General features: G+C 40.2%; 1 protein-coding gene across 1 annotated transcript in view; it reads right to left on the bottom strand.

Moving 5' to 3' along the window:
• Nucleotides 1-1,235: 1,235 nt before the first annotated feature.
• SEL1L3 (sel-1 suppressor of lin-12-like 3 (C. elegans)) overlaps nucleotides 1,236-18,989 on the bottom strand; it is a gene marked incomplete at its 5' end in the record, with an annotated part of 28,258 nt that continues 10,504 nt past the window's right edge. Inside the window, 13 exons of the mRNA XM_010157656.1 lie at nucleotides 1,236-1,522; nucleotides 2,890-2,962; nucleotides 3,058-3,160; nucleotides 4,803-4,930; nucleotides 6,220-6,329; nucleotides 9,156-9,240; nucleotides 9,343-9,433; nucleotides 12,043-12,126; nucleotides 12,764-12,891; nucleotides 14,439-14,615; nucleotides 16,920-16,982; nucleotides 18,065-18,205; nucleotides 18,785-18,904. Of these exons, the coding sequence (XP_010155958.1) occupies nucleotides 1,356-1,522; nucleotides 2,890-2,962; nucleotides 3,058-3,160; nucleotides 4,803-4,930; nucleotides 6,220-6,329; nucleotides 9,156-9,240; nucleotides 9,343-9,433; nucleotides 12,043-12,126; nucleotides 12,764-12,891; nucleotides 14,439-14,615; nucleotides 16,920-16,982; nucleotides 18,065-18,205; nucleotides 18,785-18,904 (1,470 nt within the window). The remainder of the gene's footprint in view (nucleotides 1,523-2,889; nucleotides 2,963-3,057; nucleotides 3,161-4,802; nucleotides 4,931-6,219; nucleotides 6,330-9,155; nucleotides 9,241-9,342; nucleotides 9,434-12,042; nucleotides 12,127-12,763; nucleotides 12,892-14,438; nucleotides 14,616-16,919; nucleotides 16,983-18,064; nucleotides 18,206-18,784; nucleotides 18,905-18,989) is intronic.

The following is an 18,989-nucleotide window of genomic DNA, read 5'->3' on the forward strand; positions in this document are numbered from 1 at the left end:
GGTTTTTTTCCTCCTTTAAGTTAATTCCTTTCTTACCAAAAAATCCCATGTCTTGATTGAAAACCAACCCAAAATCTCCCAGGTCTGCCCTGTGAGAATGCAGTATTCCTCAAAGAAAGCAGAGGCAGAACGTCCCATCTGAAGCTACGAAAACAGGCACCTAAATAATGTTCTTGAGAACTTGCAACAGCAAGATACTAAGATTAGAGAATTTCATCTGACAGGTGCTTTAAAAACAGTCCTTCACATACAGGCTCAATTAGAAAAATATTTTTATTTACAAGAGTAACTAATGTAGTGCAAGGAGAGTGGATTTAACCCTCAATAATGCATAGATTGATGCAATTTATAGTCTGTGATCGACAATTTGCAGAGGTGTGTGCACACCTGCTTTAAAGGTCACACCTTTCCTACAGCCACTCACTTTAATCAGACAGAAGGCAGTTGTCACTCCATACTTATCCGTATATTCTATCTAACATTTACCATATAAACTTCCATTTAAACAGGTGTCTTAAAGAGTTACTGTAGAACATTAAATAAATCCTTTCCAATGTTATCTGAGGAAGAACCCAAAACCAAGTTGTTGACTCACTTTGTGTCACCTGTTCTCACTTAAATTTTCTTTTGTTTATTCATTAGGGAAGCTACTTCCCTTTTTAAAGTGGGAAAGGTTAATTGTTGTGTCCCCCAGGGAACTGCTAACACTCATGAAACTTGGACATTTCAAGTGTTAGACAGCAGAATTACTATGTTATGATCATACTGCAAACCTTCCCGGTGTTTTTCTTTCAAAACAAAACACTTTACACATCCAAAAGTTAGGATGGATATAAAATGCCAAAAAAGTAATTGTTATCAAAGTCCTGGTGGGTTTTGCCATGGAACTGGAAAGTGCTGGTGACTGGGTTTCACTTTTGTATCACTTCCATGCTTTCAACTTGGAAAATTGTGGTAACTTCACCAGTAAAGTAAGCTGAAATGCAGTAAAACCAATTTAATAAGATATTAGATATATGAGTAAAATTTCTTCTTCATCAAAACCAGTGGGAGGTTTGCTCATTCTTCAATTAGGCAAAGACTTTGCATGTTTTCTTCCAGTCCTTCAATGAGATACAGTATGATCATGTGTTGGGTACAGTGAGATAATTGGCATTATCTGTCTGGAGTTTTAAATAAATTGTAGAGGTGGTTTTCCTCTGTAGTGGAGAAACTGGATGAGTGAATTCCCCTACGATTTTGGCTGTTGGACTGCATTATTAATGCCACTAATGGGGTTGGTTGCCAGTTCTTAAACTTGTAGTTGTACATATCTCATCTTCCCGATGGGATGTCAACCTTAAGAAAACTGCACTTCAGCTCGTAACAACAGGATTCTGAGGGTTTGAATCCTGCTGTGCTAAATCATCTGAAAGAGTAGATTCATCTTGCTGTACTAGTCCGGTAGCATTCCCGTTGCTATTCCCTGAGGAAGAAGGTTCATTTGACGATGGTTCTGATCTTGTTCCAGGAGAGTTATGGGCTTTGGAAAAATGTCAAAAGAAATAATAATTAAAAGAGGCCTCACTCTATCTAGGAAGTATATTCATTAATATTTAAATATTATGTGGATATAAAAATCACAATATAAAGATGATACTCAAAGGTTATGAAATACTGAAAGAATATCTGTAACTATACATTTTGTACATATGCAGTATGATTTCCAAGTTAAATCAATTACAGATAGTAAAAAAAGCAAGCAGGGTCTCAGGATTATTTCCATAGTCAGCATATTATTCACAGCTGCATGTTTTAAATACTATCTAGGAATTATAAAATTCAAGTAATATTTTTATACTTAATGTTTGGGTTTTTTTTTTTAAAAACCTATTCCCTATAGCTGTGAGTTGTTAATGTGGAAAGTAATTGTTTTCTGTATTCCATTACAGAAATATGTCAGAAAGTAGTATTTTCTGACAAAGGCTTAAACTGCCTATTGGGGTTAAATCACAACATAAGAAAATATATTTCATGGAAGAAATTATTTTTATAACTGAATTTGTAATATTCATCGCTGAATATGTGTAATATTGATTTTACAACTTCCCAATCAGGATCCTGTCCTGCAATTTAAAATTAAACACTTGCTTGAAGCTGGCAATGCTTTTTAAATGAGGCTCATTATTTTTGCATGTGGTGGTAGGGGGTTTGGTTCCCCTTTCCTGAACATGTTATTTTGCCTCTGATATCTCTTTCAGTATGATGGAAAAATAATGGGAGTTTTAAGAGAGCGAAGCCCAGAACTTGAATTTACTGTCCCTTAATATTCTCTGTTCCGCCAGAACAGAGAACATAACAGCAAACCTTTCTAGTTTAGGACAGGAGTTGTCTGCAGGTGCTGACTGAACGTATTTACTGATTCTGTTACTGGTCTGAAGAGGCTGAACTGCTCCTCCTAAGTTGCTCCAAAGTACAAGCTCTCTGAACCTCACTTCTCCCACCTCCTCTCTGAGAGGATCCAGTGATATCAAAGAGGGAACACAGCCTCCTCATGTATTGCAGAGACAACACAGGAAATCAAAGTCAGATAGCTAACAATACTGCATGCTGAGGCATGGGAAATAATCTCTTATTTCCAGCCAGAATCTCCTGCAGTTAATGTTTTTATTCAGAACCTTGTTACCAAGGGAAATTCTTCAGAAACCAACAGGTTTAAACCTCGCTTCACCCGTCCCTTTTCAATGATCAAAAAATGATGTGTGTGTCAAAGCAGTCGCTGTTCAGAGGCAGCTCTACCAAATCTAGAATTCCTGAAATCTAGAATTAGACTCACCTGTATTTAAGGTTTCACTGAAATGAAAAGATTACTCCCCTTTCTTCAGTTTTACTATGATAACAAATACTTACCAGACAAAGACTGAAAATACTGCACTGCAAATGCAACCAGAATCGAGAAAAGAAAGGTTCCCATGAAGTAGATCTGTGACAGTACATTTAAAAACATACATTAGAGCAGCGCAAATCCAAGGTAGGTCTACAAATGGACTGTGCATGTACCAAAGGAGCAATACTTACCAGAGTAGACTGTAAAATACTGTTCCAGAAAACTCTCATGTAAAAATAAAGCAATGCTAATGAGCATGGACTAATTGATTCTTGGTTACTATTATTCCAGCACCTACAACAAGATTAAAACAATTAATTAGTCCTACTGTACAATTTTGTGGCATCTGTCATCGAGGAATCTCCAGTAGGTTTGCAGTAAACCTCAGTAAACCAGGAAAACAAGCAGATGTTATCTCCATCTCACAGATGGTGAAGTAAAAGATTCACAGAAATACCAGATTAATCTCATTAAGCACAGAATACGTTACCCTACGAGTATGTTTTTATTTTCTTGTTGGTCATCAGTGGGTCTAAGCATCCTGGCTACCTGTGCCACACAGTCACAGTACAAGGTCATACCCAAGATACTTTGTTCTATACTAGTGTGGGTCAACAGCAGTAGGGATTGATTCAAGATCAGACATAAAAAATCTAGCTGCCTATGCAGCAGACTGGTGCCTAAGCCCCTTTCAGGGACAAGAGTACTACACAGTGCAGTCAGAGCTTAAAGAGTGCTTTAGCTGACTAGCTAGAGGTATCTGCTGTGGGCTGAGCTGAGCTGCTTCTCAGTCCCATCATTCAGGACTTCACCAACTAGGGGAGTTCAGACAGCTAAATCACAGGCACCTATCTTAAGATACAGCAGACTATTTTCTACCAAGCTGAGAGGTGGTGGTGTATGTAGAAGCATGTGCCCTTCTGGACAAAAGTGTCTGATGACATGAAATCCCCGCAGCGCTGTCAGCTCTGGAGTTATCCTCACTGTAAAGCAGATAGATTCAGCCCAAGTTAAGCCAGAATTCAGACTTAAGTTTACAATCCCGGATGGAGCAGCTGATCCAGAATCCCTGTTTATCTGACTGGTAACTTCAGGTGGAGTGGAGGTAACTGAGGGTACAAGTTCAGGTTAATTGCAGTGAAGAACAATTTCAGTGGACTGTTGGTAAATTGACAAATGAGGTTTTAATGTTGATATCATCTCCGTGTTTTTTGGGTCACACAACACTCAGTAGCAAAACAGAAGCTAAACCACTTATTCTTGATTCACAGCCTCATGTATTTACTCCTCCTTCTTCAAATATCTGAAAGGCAATTCCACAAACCCACCAAATATTGTGTAGGATTCCCACTCCCACTGTACTTTTCAACACATGTTACTTCACTCAGGTAAAGGAAACCCAAGTTCTGTACTGGAATGAGAGGTCTCTAAGTGTTTTGTGCATGGACGGTGCTGACACACGCAGTTCAGACAGCAGACCAGTAACCTTCTCACATACCTAATATTCCGTGCCATAATATCTGTCCCAGGATGCTCTGGGGCACAGAGTGAGTAAAACAGGCCATAACATCTTTGCAGAATAAATAGAAATACTTACTTTTAAATTCTACATTAAAATTAAGCTATATTTATCACTGAAAGCTTGTTTTGGACAATATACAAATAGTCAGTGCCTAACTTAGGAACTTAAATAATACGGAATTGGAAAAGACCTCCTGGATCATTAAGTCTAGTCCCTGCTATTTCAGGCAAACACATGTAATCAGGTCTCTCAAAGCAGGCATAAACTGAAATTTATTTAGGCATTTGACTTTAACCTGCCTTAAATCATACAAGTGAACAAAGTTAATAATTACAGGAGCTGCTGGTCTCTGGAGTACATGCTACTCACATGGAAAACCAGAAGATGCTGATTAAGGAGAAAAAAAAGACTCACCTGTAATAAAGCTCCTGAAGAAGTGACGTATTATTAGAGCGCAATGCCTGATCAATTTCCAAGTGATCCAGAATGTAGGAAGGTATGGAGTTGCCCTCTTCTATGAAAAGTGCCAAATTAAAGAAACCCTAACGATAAGAAAGTATACACACATTTTAACCCTTAAATTTTACATGTATGTTTAAGGACTAATGTAAACATCAAGTATCTAACTAAACTATAACTGCCTTACATAAATTAATTTAGTATAATGTGATCTTCACTGAATAATCACAAGAGCCTTCTCTCCTAACCGTACACCCAGGTAAATACTAAAAATGCCAAAGAATCAGCATTCATTTGCTGTGACACCGTTTTCTTGGAAAACATCTGGCAAAAGATCTGAGCTTTCTCATTTTTAGTTGCTCTTTAAACACAGCCACCCTATCACACCATAATCTTTCATCTAGTAAGGAAATACAGACTGAAAGCAGAAATGGATTCTTGTTCCATTACTGTTTAATTCCCCTCCACTTAGCTTATAGGTCAACAGCAATCTGAACAGTGAAACTGAGGGCAGAAATTTTCTCTATGCAATTAAAATCCATCTCAGTTTTGACAAGCCTTGGGCATCCCTGTTTTTCAAGAGCCATGAAGATGAACACACATGAGATGTTATTACAGGATTCCCCATCAGTTTGGCTTTCATACTTTAACTCTTCATGCCTCTCTTCCTCCCTTGCTAGCTTAGCAGTAATGTTTTGTGCCAATGACCTCGACACAGACCCCACCCACACCACCTCTAATAAATTTAGATGTAAGACGCTGTCTGGGGGCACCATTGTCACAGGGATGACGAGAACAGAATACTGCACCCAGGACACTTCAGGAGGGTCTAAGGGCAGGATGCTCAGTGTTCAAACACTGTATGTCTTGGGTAATGTGACCTGATGTACCTTTTAATCATAAAACATTTTAAGATGAAGCTTTTGTCGTTGGAGTGAACAAAATTAATCCTAGCATTCACTCAATAAGCCAAAGGAAATGGATCAGTCTTCTTGATAATTTCCTAAAATAGCAGAGGATAAGACTGGAATAAAACTCAGAAGTCTATTAATTCGTCCTCTTGCAGGAACAAAAATACCAAGGTCACAACAGAACCAACTGTTTCAAGGTAGGGTAGCACTGAATGAGGACATTTACCTTTAGATTTCAAAACAGTCTCATTCTAGGACTGTCCATCTACGCTAGGTTTACCTTCTAGTATCATGAAACAGTAACTACCGATCCACAGGGTATTCTGAAAAATTATAACTTATCCTAGAAGGTCTCTTCAGCCCACAGATCTAGCCAAGCAAAATAACGTGTCTCGTGTGAAACCTCAGGCTGTTCTAAACTCTGATGTTTTTCTATACACACATTATACCTGCAGACCCACCTGTGAATCTCCCTCTAATGCAGCTTGTGCATACATCCGCATTGAGACCTCCAGGTCTTTAGACTGGTTCTGGTAACCATAGTAGTAGAAATCACCCATCTTCAAATAAACTATGGAAGAAACCAGTAGCAGGTCATTTAGAGTTATTTGCAAACATAGAATCATAGAATCATAGAATGGTTAGGGTTGGAAGGAACCTTAAAGATCATCTAGTTCCAACCCCCCTGGAACTAGATGATAATTAACCAACTATTAATGTGATGGAGAAGTTAATAGTAATCCCATTTAAAGCGACTTATTAAGGCACCCTTTCTCTCTGGTTGTCTCAGGGGCTACTTCATGTCAGACTGACTACTGAAAATATTTATCCTGTCTGAAATTTCTCATGGTTTCTCTTTAATGACTTCAGTGAATGATATTGCTACTTCTTTCAAAAACTAAAACTTAGAGACTTTAATACTGCTTTTCTTCTTCACTTGTTGAATCCACCTTTGGGCAACCTATAGCCTTATTATTCAGGTTAGCTGAACTAACTTGATGAGACAAGCTAACTGCTTGTTCTGTACCTGTCACTATGGTGACTGAATCCATCCCAAAAGTTACAGAACTTTGCTGATGATAATTTTAATGGTTTCAAACACAACCCAACCCAGGACAACAACGGGTATGTAATTTTCCTGGTCTAGAAGGAAGCAAAGCCCAGCAAATGTTTTAAAAACATCTTTCTGTGATACTGGACAGCACTGAAATGCACAGACAGAGTGGGCATTGACCCAGACAGGAGTAAGCATAACACTGCACAAGCCTGTGCTGAAGAGTTTAAAAACTCCCATGACTGTGTCTACACTTACCTGAACCAAGCTTCCTACAGATGGTTTGAAACACTTCTACCCCTACAGCAGCAACCTAGAAATCCCACCTGTTTTTACAGTGAACTATAGCAGAGCTCTTCCAGGAAGCATGTTAATCACTGACCCAACAGCAAAGCAGAAAGACTAGGTGGACAGGCTGGCACAGATGCAGAGTAGAAGACCATGAATGCTGTAGTGCACCACCAAGAAGAGAGTTCCCCTCAACCATACCAACTGCATAATTCCAGTCCTGGCCTGGAGAGCACTCCTGCCATAGGCAGCAGCCTTGAGGTCACCCTGTGCTGCACTGATAACATAGCCCTGAGAATCTCTGCTGCCAGGGTTAGACTCTCCATCCCGGGCTCTACACAGGGAATTTGATTCTCCACTACTGCAAAGAGGGGTCTGAGATAAAACTCCCCTTATGGTACTCATGTAAGGGAGACACAAAGTAATAAAATCCTTCCCTTGTTGAAACCAGCAAGTCTTCTCTCCTCTGCTTCAATGGAATCACAGTTGCACCCCCTGAGTCTGACCTTCAGAAGCTTCTCTAATGTAAGACTGTACCAGTGGTCATCCAAACTACACCTTGCAAAGGCATCTACAAACTCCACACGAAAGCTAACACGGTTTGTCAGCTCCTGTGGCTTCAAGGCTGTATCAGTGTGGTATCCAGGTTCCATACTGCTGTGTATTTACACACAGTCGTTTAGGTTGGAAAAGACCTTTAAGATCATCAGGTCCAACCATTAACCCAGCATTGCCAAGTCCACCACTAAACCATGTCCTGAAACACCACATCTAAACCTCTCAAATACCTCCAGGGATGGTGACTCAACCACTTCCCCGGGCAGCCTGTTCCAGTGCCTGACACGTCTTTCAGTGAAGAAATTTTTCCTAATATCCAATCCAAACCTCCCCTGGCACAACTTGAGGCCTTTTCTTCTCATCCTATCACTTGTCACTTAGGAGAAGAGACCAACGCCCCCTTCTCTGCAACCTCCTTTCAGGTAGCTGTAGAGAGTGATCAGGGCGCCCCTGAGCCTCCTCTTCTCCAGGCTAAACAACCCCAGTTCCCTCAGCCGCTCCTTACAGGACTTGTGCTCCAGACCCTTCCCCAGCTCTGCTGCCCTTCTCTGGACACACTCCACCCTCTCAGTGTCTGTCTTGTAGTGAGGGGGCCAAAAGTGAACCCAGGATTCGAGGTGCAGCCTCAATCACTGCCCTACTCCTGCTGACCGCACTGTACCTGATACAGGCCAGGATGCCGTTGGCCTTCTTGGCCACCTGGGCACACTGCTGGCATGAATGGCTTCAATTATTTTTATACTCCACTTTTCCATGTGCTTATTACAAAGCATTTAAAGCTACTTGTGAGACAATCAGATCAATGTTTTCAAATGCTGAATAACTCTTTCAAAGGCACCAAAATTACTTAGTCACTAGAGTCACAGACATAGTAAAATTTAAGGCCAGAGAAACATAACTTACATGTAAATAAACCTTTTCTTCCAGAAAGGATTAAAAAAAAAAAAACCAAACCCCAAACCAACAACCCAGAGAATCTTTTAGTTCCCCAAGGTAAGCTGTGCCAACGTTGATAAACTCTGTACCCTCACAGAAAAACTCATAATAAATTAGATAAGGAATCCTTTAGCCTTCATTAGTTCCTCATGACTCAATTATGATATGGAAGTGTATTTGCTTTTGGATTTTCTTTTTGATAAACTAACCAGCATGAGCTCCTAAAGTCTACTGCTATTTTTTTTCCCTAAACCTTGAGTCAATTGCTCAGGCTCCTAACTATATATCCAGCCCCTTCTCAGGCTTAGCTTCTTTATTTTTATAATTAAAATTTTATCCATTTTATGCCATGAAAAGGAAATTCTTAGAAAAGCTGTGTTGAAACACACCAGTAACTTCTTTCCCTCTGATATACCTATCAAAACACTAAAAAGGCAATATATGATAACCAGGCATTACCCTTGCCTTAACTTGCTCACTCACACAGGATTTGTAACAAACATAGTTCTTGAAATTTCAGAAAAACAGAATTAAAATTCAGAAAGAATTCCTTATACATACCAAATGAGGGTGCATTGACTTGGGAAACAGAGAAATTGTAATATCTCCAAACACAGTCACTTGCCAGGTATTTCCTCGCTAGGTCCTGTAAAGAATATAATTGATCTATTCATATCACAGATTAGGATCACATTATTATTAACAAGTGTTCGTTTTAGGATAATGAGTTGTGAATACATTTACTTACTGGTCTTTCTTCACAGATGTGTGCTAAATTTGACTGTGACACTTCAATCCCAGTTTCAGCTGCCAAAATGTAATGCAGCAGAGCTTCATGCCTAATGGTAGATAAAATAAATCAGTGAAAACCTTTACAAAAATAATGTGTTACAGTTAAAAAAGCACACTAAATAAATAGATAAAATCACCTAAGAGCAAAATTTTTGTACAAGGCTTAAAAGCAAGAGGCTGGCAAACTCATGCGACAGCTACATCTACTGGCAATGTTTGGTGCAACAAGCCGTGCTGGACCTCAAGGATTTGCAGTATTTTCTCTCTTGCACTGAAGCTAGATTGGGTCCAGTGTGCTTTTACTCTTAAGTACAAGACTGATAATAAAGTTCAATTGACATTAAGCAAAAATATCTATTTAAATGTTTCACATAAAACATTCTCAAAAGACTCTTACCTCCTCCACTTAAAAAAAATCCATAATTAGCTGTGTGTATCTGTCAAACACTGGAATACTACTTTGTTATGCTGTACCCTTTTATTTCTATGACTTGTTTGTCTTGTCTTTATTTAGAATATGGGCTCTTTGGAACAGGAATTGTCTCTCATTATATAAATATATACATGTGAATAAAATTAACAGTCTCAGTCCCTCTATGGACTCTAGGCACCTCACTGACTGTAAAGCAAGCAGTGAAAGCTAATTTTGCTTTTGCAGTATAGCAGTTCAGTACTGCAGTACAGCACCGCTCATGAATGCAGAGAAGAGCATCGCTTTCATGTCCTATGTCACTCATCTATTCTATACTATGAAAGCACTGAAAATTAAGAGGAAGTATTTAAAATTATGTGTTTGGTTTCAAAACTGCAAGACAAAAAAAACCATTTGGTGTATCTTTTTCTACTAAAGCTTCCTATTAAAGGGTCATGCTTTCAGTGACTTTCTCCACAACACAAAGCTGAAACTATGGCAAGTTTCAGGGCTCAATGGTTTGGTTAACTGGAAGCAAATACGGTTAAATACGCATTTGATGTCAAGAGTAGGTGCTTAAGCAAAGAAACTTTAAATGAAATTGTGAAAGCAGTTGTTTTTACAGTATTAGCAGGTGTAACCTCCTGCTTCCCAACTGCTTCTGCAAGATTACAAATTATCCTTGTACCTGCCCTTGTTTTGGGTTTGCATGGTAAGCTGTGAGAAGCTGCCAGAAGCCTCCCCTATGTCTGACTGAGCCAATGCAGCTGGCTCCAAGGCAGACCTGCCGCTGGCCAAGGCAGAGACCATCAGTGACAGGGGTAGCGCTGCTGGGATAATGTGTCTGAGAAGGGGAAAAAGAAAACTGCACAACTGCAGCTGGAGAGAAGAGTGAAACTATGTGAGAGTTACAGCTCTGCAGACACTCATGTCAGTGAAGGAGGAGGGGGAGGAGGTGCTCCAGGTGCCGGAGAAGAGATTCCCCAGTAGCCCATGCTGCAGACCATGGCGAGACAGGCTGTGCCCTGTGGCCATGGAGGGTCACAGGGAAGGAGAGACCTGCCTGCATCCCAGGGAGAACCCCACACCGGAGCAGGTAGATGCCCAAATGATGCTGTGACCCCATGAGAAGCCCATGCTGGAGCTGGCAGGACCTGCGGACCCGTGGAGAGAGAAGCCCACACTGGAGCAGGTTTCCTGGAAGGACTTGTGACCCCACTGGGGGACACACACTGCAGCAGGCTGCTCCTGAAGGACAGCACCTCGACCCAGGAGCCTTTCCTTATATTTTCTCTCCCCTACCCAGCTGAGGAGGGGAGCGATGAAACAGCTTGGTGGGCACCTGGCCTCCAGCCAGGGTCAACCCACCACAGCCCCATAAAAACATCTAGCACAACAGAGACCTGGCACTACAGAAGGAATTCAGGACACCTAACCTGGGAAGTTAGTTCTTCTGATCCTTAAGTCTCAAACTAAAAAAACTACATTTAAGGCCTCTAAATCCATCCCTGAAGATCAAAGTACCATGACTAACAGGTGTGTAGAACATGTGGCTGCTAACACAATGACTGAGGAACACATATTACTTGGTCTGCAGTGTAGCAGTTTACACCTGTGCAAGATACATGAAGAAATATTCACACGCAAAGATTTCAATGCAAACGTACTCCTAAAAACAGAGATAACTAGGACCAGTATTTGTAAGTGACTCTCAATACACTCCCAGTCAGTGGCATCTCCAATGGCACTCTAGCAGAATTTCCCTCCTAGCTGTTCAGACCAGACCCTTTGGGACCTTAATATCCTACCTGTCATGTGCACAGGACTTCCATGTGACCATGTAGAGTCACAGGCTTCTACATCAGAACATGCTACAAAGATATTAACTGAGAGCTTTTTCAGTGTTGAAATGTGAGGTCAAATCTCAGGAGAAATGTCTGTGATGGACTGAATAAAAAGAAACTTCTAGGAATGGGTTACTCCAGGATGAAAATCACTAACAGCAGATACAACACTATTTCACTCTACAAACTCCCTCTTTTTTACTTGATTCTGCCAGAAGTGTTGAATTATGCTTTGGGTCAACTGCTTCCCTTTATGTCAATGGGTGTGTTGCTACAATTTTCAGTGGTGCTGCTATTTGTGGGGTTTTTTTGAGGCGATGACCCAGTGTTAATTACTTTATCATGCTATGAAATAAGTGAAAAATAGAAAATGAACTTGAAGAGAACAGAAAAAACATACCATGAAAGTTCCAGATAAGCATTGAGAGCTTTTCTGATGACATGGCCTAAGTAGCCGTTCTTCTCTGCAATATGTTTAGCCCAGCTGCAGGAAAGAATGAACAGTAAGAAATGAACAGCCATAGTCCAGTAATACTATCCCAACTCAGGCTGACTCACAGGACACAAAAGGATATGGGATCACCTTCTGACTCCTCCCATAAGGCAAAACTATGGGATTTCACAGTAATTGCTGCATCAGGCTTGTAACTGTTGACTGAATGCGAACACTCTGTACATTCATCTCCAGGAGTAAATCAGAAACATCCTATGTTTTTTCTTGGCAACATTTCTTTCTTTCCTTTTTTTTTTTTTAATTACGAAAAAAAATGTAAGTCAATAAGTGATACCACTAATTATCTGTATTTTTCTTGATGCAAAATACCAGTTCTACCATATCAGGAGCCTGATATTTCTTGAAAATCAAATAAGCCTGGCTTTGCTAGATACAACCTCTCTGAGCTGTTACAGGAAAAAAAAAGGTACTAAAAGTACCCAGCATCTCTCAAAATTATATACACATATTCATATGGATCAAACTTCACTGGAGAAGAACCTTTTGTTGAGGAGGCAAGCACCATGAAGTACAAGATATTTAGACTATGGACTTAGAAAAATCACCAATAATCAAAATAATCCCACCACAAATACATTCTCCTTTAAGAAATGGTTTCATTCCTTACATTACAGCTTTTTCTGGATCTCTAGGGAAGTCTTCCATATTTCCTGTGATGTAGTACAGAGAACATCGTAAAGTCCCTTCTATATGCCCTCCTTGGGCAGCCTTATAGAAATAGTGTGCAGCAACTGTCTGTGAAGAAACATGATGCAATTAGCAACTCTGCATTATTAATGTTTATTGAGTTTTGTTTCCTAGGATTCATCTCATCAAATGAATTAAAAGAGGCAATTGGCTAATGAGGGCAAGCCAGTTTAACTACTTTTAATGTACTCAGATGAACTGAATCCCTTTCTTCTAACTTTTTAATAGTTTAGGCTAGACAAAGGTTTTTAAGAACATAAATTCTGAGTGTCAAAGAGAAAAGTGTCTAAATGTGTAACTAACACCTGGTAGCACACAAGTCTTGTGTGCACTTACAGAAATAAAATCAGTTATTCACCCCTAAGGAGATCAATAAGGGATCCTGGAGGAGAGACACAGAACGGGGCAGGGGAGCAGTGGTAATGCTCAGTATGTCCAGCAGTGCACAACCACGGTGCTCATGCCTCTGAAACTGGTCTATAAAAGATAACACAGGCTGAGCAGACAGGGCCAGGGACACAGAAACCGGGGGGCTATGTAACTCTCCAAGTTTTACACTCAGAAACAGTAAAACAAAACAGCATACAGCCTGAAATAATTTATTTCAGGAAATCTTTAACCATCGCTATATGTTCTATATGAGTGGGCACAGACTTCAGAGTATCCATCACAGCCATAACCAAGTACTTCCTTCTCACGGCTTTGGTGAATACCAGGCACTTTTGGGTGCTCTCTTATAATCAGTACACTCTGAAATGTGTTATTTGGTCCCCAAGGGAAGGAAAATGTGTTTGCCAAATGCCCTCAGCAGCCGAAATGCTTGCTGTCTGGAGTACATCCAGATTTCAGAACTCAAAGGCCACACTGGAAACATCTTTTAGCTCCAAGCACAAGGTCTGCTTGCACTTCTTACAGCCTACCTCACTACGTTTGTGCTGTAAGCTGGGAACTACCTGCACACAGCATTTTTTGCAAAGTTAATTCAAAGAAATATAGCCAAAGTAGACCCTTCCTATTAGGGGACAACAACTTTTCTCACTGACGTGTGCATAATTAAATAAATGGATCATGTCACAGAAAGACAAATCAAATTGCGCAGTTTCTCAGGCCTATATTAAACAGTTACATATGGAAGTCTGTGTTGAAGGTGTTTTACTGCAGTTCTGAGGTTCACAGGAGCTATGTGAAGAGAGCATAGCTGATTACAAGTTCAGGGACAAGGTGCTGCTGCTTTCATCTGTTGCAGAAAGCATCCTTTCCTTATATCCTTTCCGACGTAATACTGAGAGAAACACCATGTGCGAGTACACCCTATCCTGGTCAGTGTCACTGGAAGAAGGAAAGCAGAGGCAGTCCCTGGAGCTAAACCTGTATCTGCTTTGTTTCTAAATTAAGGGAACACATGCACACAGTATGATTGAGATATCTCAATAACATCTGTCTCGAAGCAACCTGACTGAATCAGTATCGCCCTTCTTTGTGATAAAAGGTATCAAATTCTGACTCAGAGCAAACACAACAGTCTCAAGAATGAAGCAAAAACTTCTAATCTGGGCCCATGTGTAAGAAATAGTACTATTAAAATATTTACTCACTTGATTTCTACCAGGAACTCCAGGGTAAATCCCATCTAAATAAAGGACACCAAGATTGTACGATGCATCTGGATTTCCCAATTCTTCAGCAATTAACCAGTGTTCAGCTGCTTTTCTGTAGTCTCTTTTAAAATTGTGGTAATACCATCCCAATCCATTCACTGCCTGGGGCAAACCCTTAGGGAAGGGGAAGAGCAGTCTCAGGTCACACGTTTGATTCTGCATTGGGTCACTTTGCAATTCCAACCCACTGCCCGACTGTAGGTGCTCTCGTGACCTTGCCCATCTAGATGCCTGGCACAAGGATCCAGCCATAATCACACTGACCTGGACTAAGGGATATAAAGTTTTTCTGGCTTTTCTCACGCTACTTTTCTTTGTGGACTCATACTGAGAGCAAGGAATAAGACACTAGCGTTGTCTTATTCTATAGTCTCAGCTGTGTCTGCATTCAGATTTGTACTTGCTGACCAGAACAAAATGACTGGTTTTAACTTATTTCCTCTACAAAGCCAAAACGGGACACCTATTCTTGTGAACTCCCAGAGCCTGGTTGACAGGATTAGCAATGGAAAAAATCCACTTCTTTTAATCTAGAACATTTCCCTAAGAATAGATAGGAAGCAATGAACACAGAACTTTGCAATGCTGTTTTCAAAATGTATTTGACCAACACCACACCAACAGCACGTGCAGTACACTTAAGACAGTGCTACATGCTATCACTAAGTTGCATCAATAATTATGGATCAAGAGGAAAAAAATCTTCCTGGCACAGTTTTATTTTGGTTGCAATGAGTCACCATCTCCTTGCATAAACTAGTGGATCATATGGTGGCTGTAAGCATGCCAGCAATTCAAAACTCTGTACCAGTAAACATGAGCATGCTATTTACTGTTATTTTATAATGTATGTTTAATAGCAACCACACCAGAACAGCGATATAAGGTAAACGCTACCTAAAAAACCTCAGTGCACAAATACATGTTATTTTCTACCCTGCACAGTCTCCTCCTGTAATCTCTGCAGAAAGAACTGCATACTACTGGCACTTACAAAGGCCCTCTGGAAAAGGATTCCCATTCCTCTCAGGTTTGAAGAGTGTCACCAGCTTACCCATTAAAACGCAAAGGCAGCTAAACTTTTCAATAATTATGGTGTTATTTTTGTACAGAAAATGTGTGCTGGAGCATAAAACCAGAAGTATCCGTGTCCAAGGAAAGTAAGGAAATCAATGTCTCTAGGATGCTTCCTGGAATCTGTTCCTCAGACCCTGAGTTAAGGGAATTTTCATCACACTGTGAAAACCACTCAGTTTATTCAAGCCTTTCCCAAACAGGCTGTAGAACAGGTAGGGTCGTCCCTCCTGTCTCAAAAGAATGATAGAACCAGAACAAATCTTTTCTGATGGTGGTCAGCAGTGAAGCCATAATGTCATTGCCAATAATTTAACTAGTTCTGCTTCTAGAGCTAGGAAGGTACTCGAGGGCCAGGTACTCTTTTATTTTTATACTACGGACCAGATCATGGCCTGCGTAATCTGACAGTACTAGATCATTAAACTGAGTGAGGGTCCTATTCTCTGTGGTGCCTATCAATGTTTCTCCCTGCTATGGAAAAAGCAGAAGGCTTTGGGACACCCACATCTTCTCCCCAAAGTAGAGAAAAGCTGGCCAAAGAGTGCATACAGTCTTTTTCCAGTCAACCAGCATCCCCATAAACCACCAGAGCTCAGGGGTGGTGAGACAGGAAGCCGCCATTCTTCTGCATTCAGCTCTTACGCTGCAGGAACGCACCACTCGGTGCAGACTGCAGAAGCACAATCCGGACCTCAGTCTTTTTGTCATTCACGTTACAACTTAAGGAGAGTCTGTTATTACAGCAAAGCCTGCTGGCATGGATTTTCAAAGATGGCCATTATCTCAGGTTTCCCAGAGAAGTTGTGGATGCCCCATCCCTGGAAGTGCTCAGGGCCAGGCTGGATGAGGCTTTGAGCAACCTGGTCTAGTGGAAGGGGTCCCTAGGGGGGTTGGAACTAGATGGCCTTTAAAGTCCCTTTCAACTCAAACCATTCTGTGATTCTAGGTCTCTAGCTGACTCTGGAGAGATCACCATGTCAAAGGCTCAGTGTCGGTAGGCACTCCTATGAAAAAGCATACCAAGTATGGTCTAAAAGAAAATGCTTAGGAACACGAGGCAAAAACATACTTCCGGATTGATTATTCACTCTGTGAGTCACTTAACTATCATCAAATTCCAGAAGATGTAAGTCGAGAAAATTCTTCTTCCATAGAAATTTTGGCTGATTTTGAGTGGTCTAGTCTCCTAATATGGGGAAATAAGGCTTCCACCATTCATGGTGAAGACACTGAGCGAAGAAACTAGTATTTACACAGAATTATGATAATATGCATTTTATACAAATCAATTCTTAGCACCTGGTACAGGACTTCAGCAATAAAATGGTTATTAAATTTTACCTTGGCTGCTGCTTTCTTCATCAATTCCAAAGCAAGTTTTGTATTCTTTTTCACACCTTGGCCCTAGGAAATGGATATGTGAAACAATCATTGTTTACAAATACAGATTACAGGCTGATGAAAACTCACATATGTATATTCAAAATGCATTTTAACATTGATAGAATTATTTACCAGGAGTTATTCAGCTTTAAACAGCTACAACAAAACAGCAGGTTTGTGCTCATCCTCCATTCACAGCTTTACAAAATCTCAGTGATTCAGTCTAGGAAAAATTCCTTCACCAGCCAATCTGAGTGATTTTTATGGGTAAATAATATCACAGCGCTCTAATTTTCTACAACTAAGGAAGAATGAATAGCATTCAAAGGTGCATACATTGTTCATGACTTGGAAATGAGTATGAGCTCTCAGCTTTCCTGAAAAAGGATGTCAGAGTGTCTCTAGAGAAAATACACCGATGTTATGCTGACAATGTCCATATAAACTAATTCCAAGCACAGATCAAGCTGACTATGGATCCTCAAAATTTACACAAGGAAAACTTAAGCAAGCATTTTGTAGAGGACAGCGTTCCACTGTCAAAGGAATGAGATGAAGACCTAACAGTTCTTCACTAACATATCTAACCATTAGTACTGTTAAATGTACCATGGATGCAACTTACTTGACTCAGGTGGGGTTATGTCTGAGTTTAGCCTCTGCTGTCTACTGCTTCTAGCAGGGAAAACTAACTGCAGAAACCATTTAATTCCTACTAAAAAAAAAAATAATCCCAGCGATCTAATAAAGGGCATTCTGAGAAAGGATCGAACTTTCACCTACACCTCTACACACCAAGGCCCATGACTACCAACTGCTTAGATTTTTAAGGTGACAAGCCATTAGGAAAAATTAGGATCCACAATTTAGGTGGTATTTTGATCCTGAATCTGGCTAGGAACAAAGTGACAAAACTGCTTTTAACTTGCTCTTTTTAAAATTTTTCTGCATATCTGGTAAAAATCAACATTAGCTTCATAACCACTGATTGATTTTCAGAGTAAATCTAAAAGCACTTGTTGCACTCTCACAGCATGTCACTGCAGATAACAGAAATTATAGAAATAGGAATTGATTTTCTGAAGTGAAAATTTCAAACCTACCTTAAATAACACAATGGCATAATCATATATTAACACTGGATCTTCTGTTTCTATTGCACCCTTTGCATACCATTCTATTGCAGCTTCAGGATTTTTTGCCACTCCTTGCTGGCCCCAAAACAGCATCTGAGCCAATCGTTGCTAAAAGAAAACAAAGTCAGCACTAATGTTATAAATGCTGGCATTGAAACTGGAATTGCAAGAGACAACTTCTGCAGGCGTAAGTGGATTTTATATATGTGAAGAAACTAGTTGTATATCCTCGACAGTTTGAAAACAATTGGTTATCAGGAATATTCAGAGGGCTTCACAGTGGTGAAATACAGGTATCTACAGCAGAGTTATTTTTTGTAGCTGTCAGTACCACGAAAGCCTGGCTTGACTTAAACGCGGAGGTAAGCACTAAAGGCAGGTTTGACGCGTGCAAATGGCTCAGTATTATGACATATTGTTGCTGGTCTCAGATCAGCAGCAGTAACTGCACTGTGTCAAATACAAACCCGGGGAAAATGATCAGAGAAGGAGGTTGCTAAGTCTTGACAACTCTTTTGCCTTGCACTGTTACCAGATAATATCAGACAGAAACATGGGAAATAGTTCCAGCTCATAAGGAAGCAATTCTGGGTGGAAAAAAAAAATCTCTCCTCCACAACTTAGTTACAGATCTACACACATGATGCATGTATAAAATCAAGGCAGGGGAAATGCATTACTTCATACCTGCGCAGCTGCGTTTCCTCTCGTTGCTTCATGTTTTAACCACATAAACACATCACCGTTTTCTTTTGTTTGCGCTTTTAGCAATTCATCATCCATCAGCCTTATAGTTTCGACAAATGCCTGAAGCATAGGTGAACAGAAGAAAAATCATTATACATTGAATTCACACATCTGCCACCAAAATGAAAATATTACCCCTAAAAAC

This window comes from Eurypyga helias, unplaced genomic scaffold (genome assembly GCF_000690775.1).
Source record: "Eurypyga helias isolate BGI_N326 unplaced genomic scaffold, ASM69077v1 scaffold28928, whole genome shotgun sequence".
Taxonomy (NCBI): domain Eukaryota; kingdom Metazoa; phylum Chordata; class Aves; order Eurypygiformes; family Eurypygidae; genus Eurypyga; species Eurypyga helias.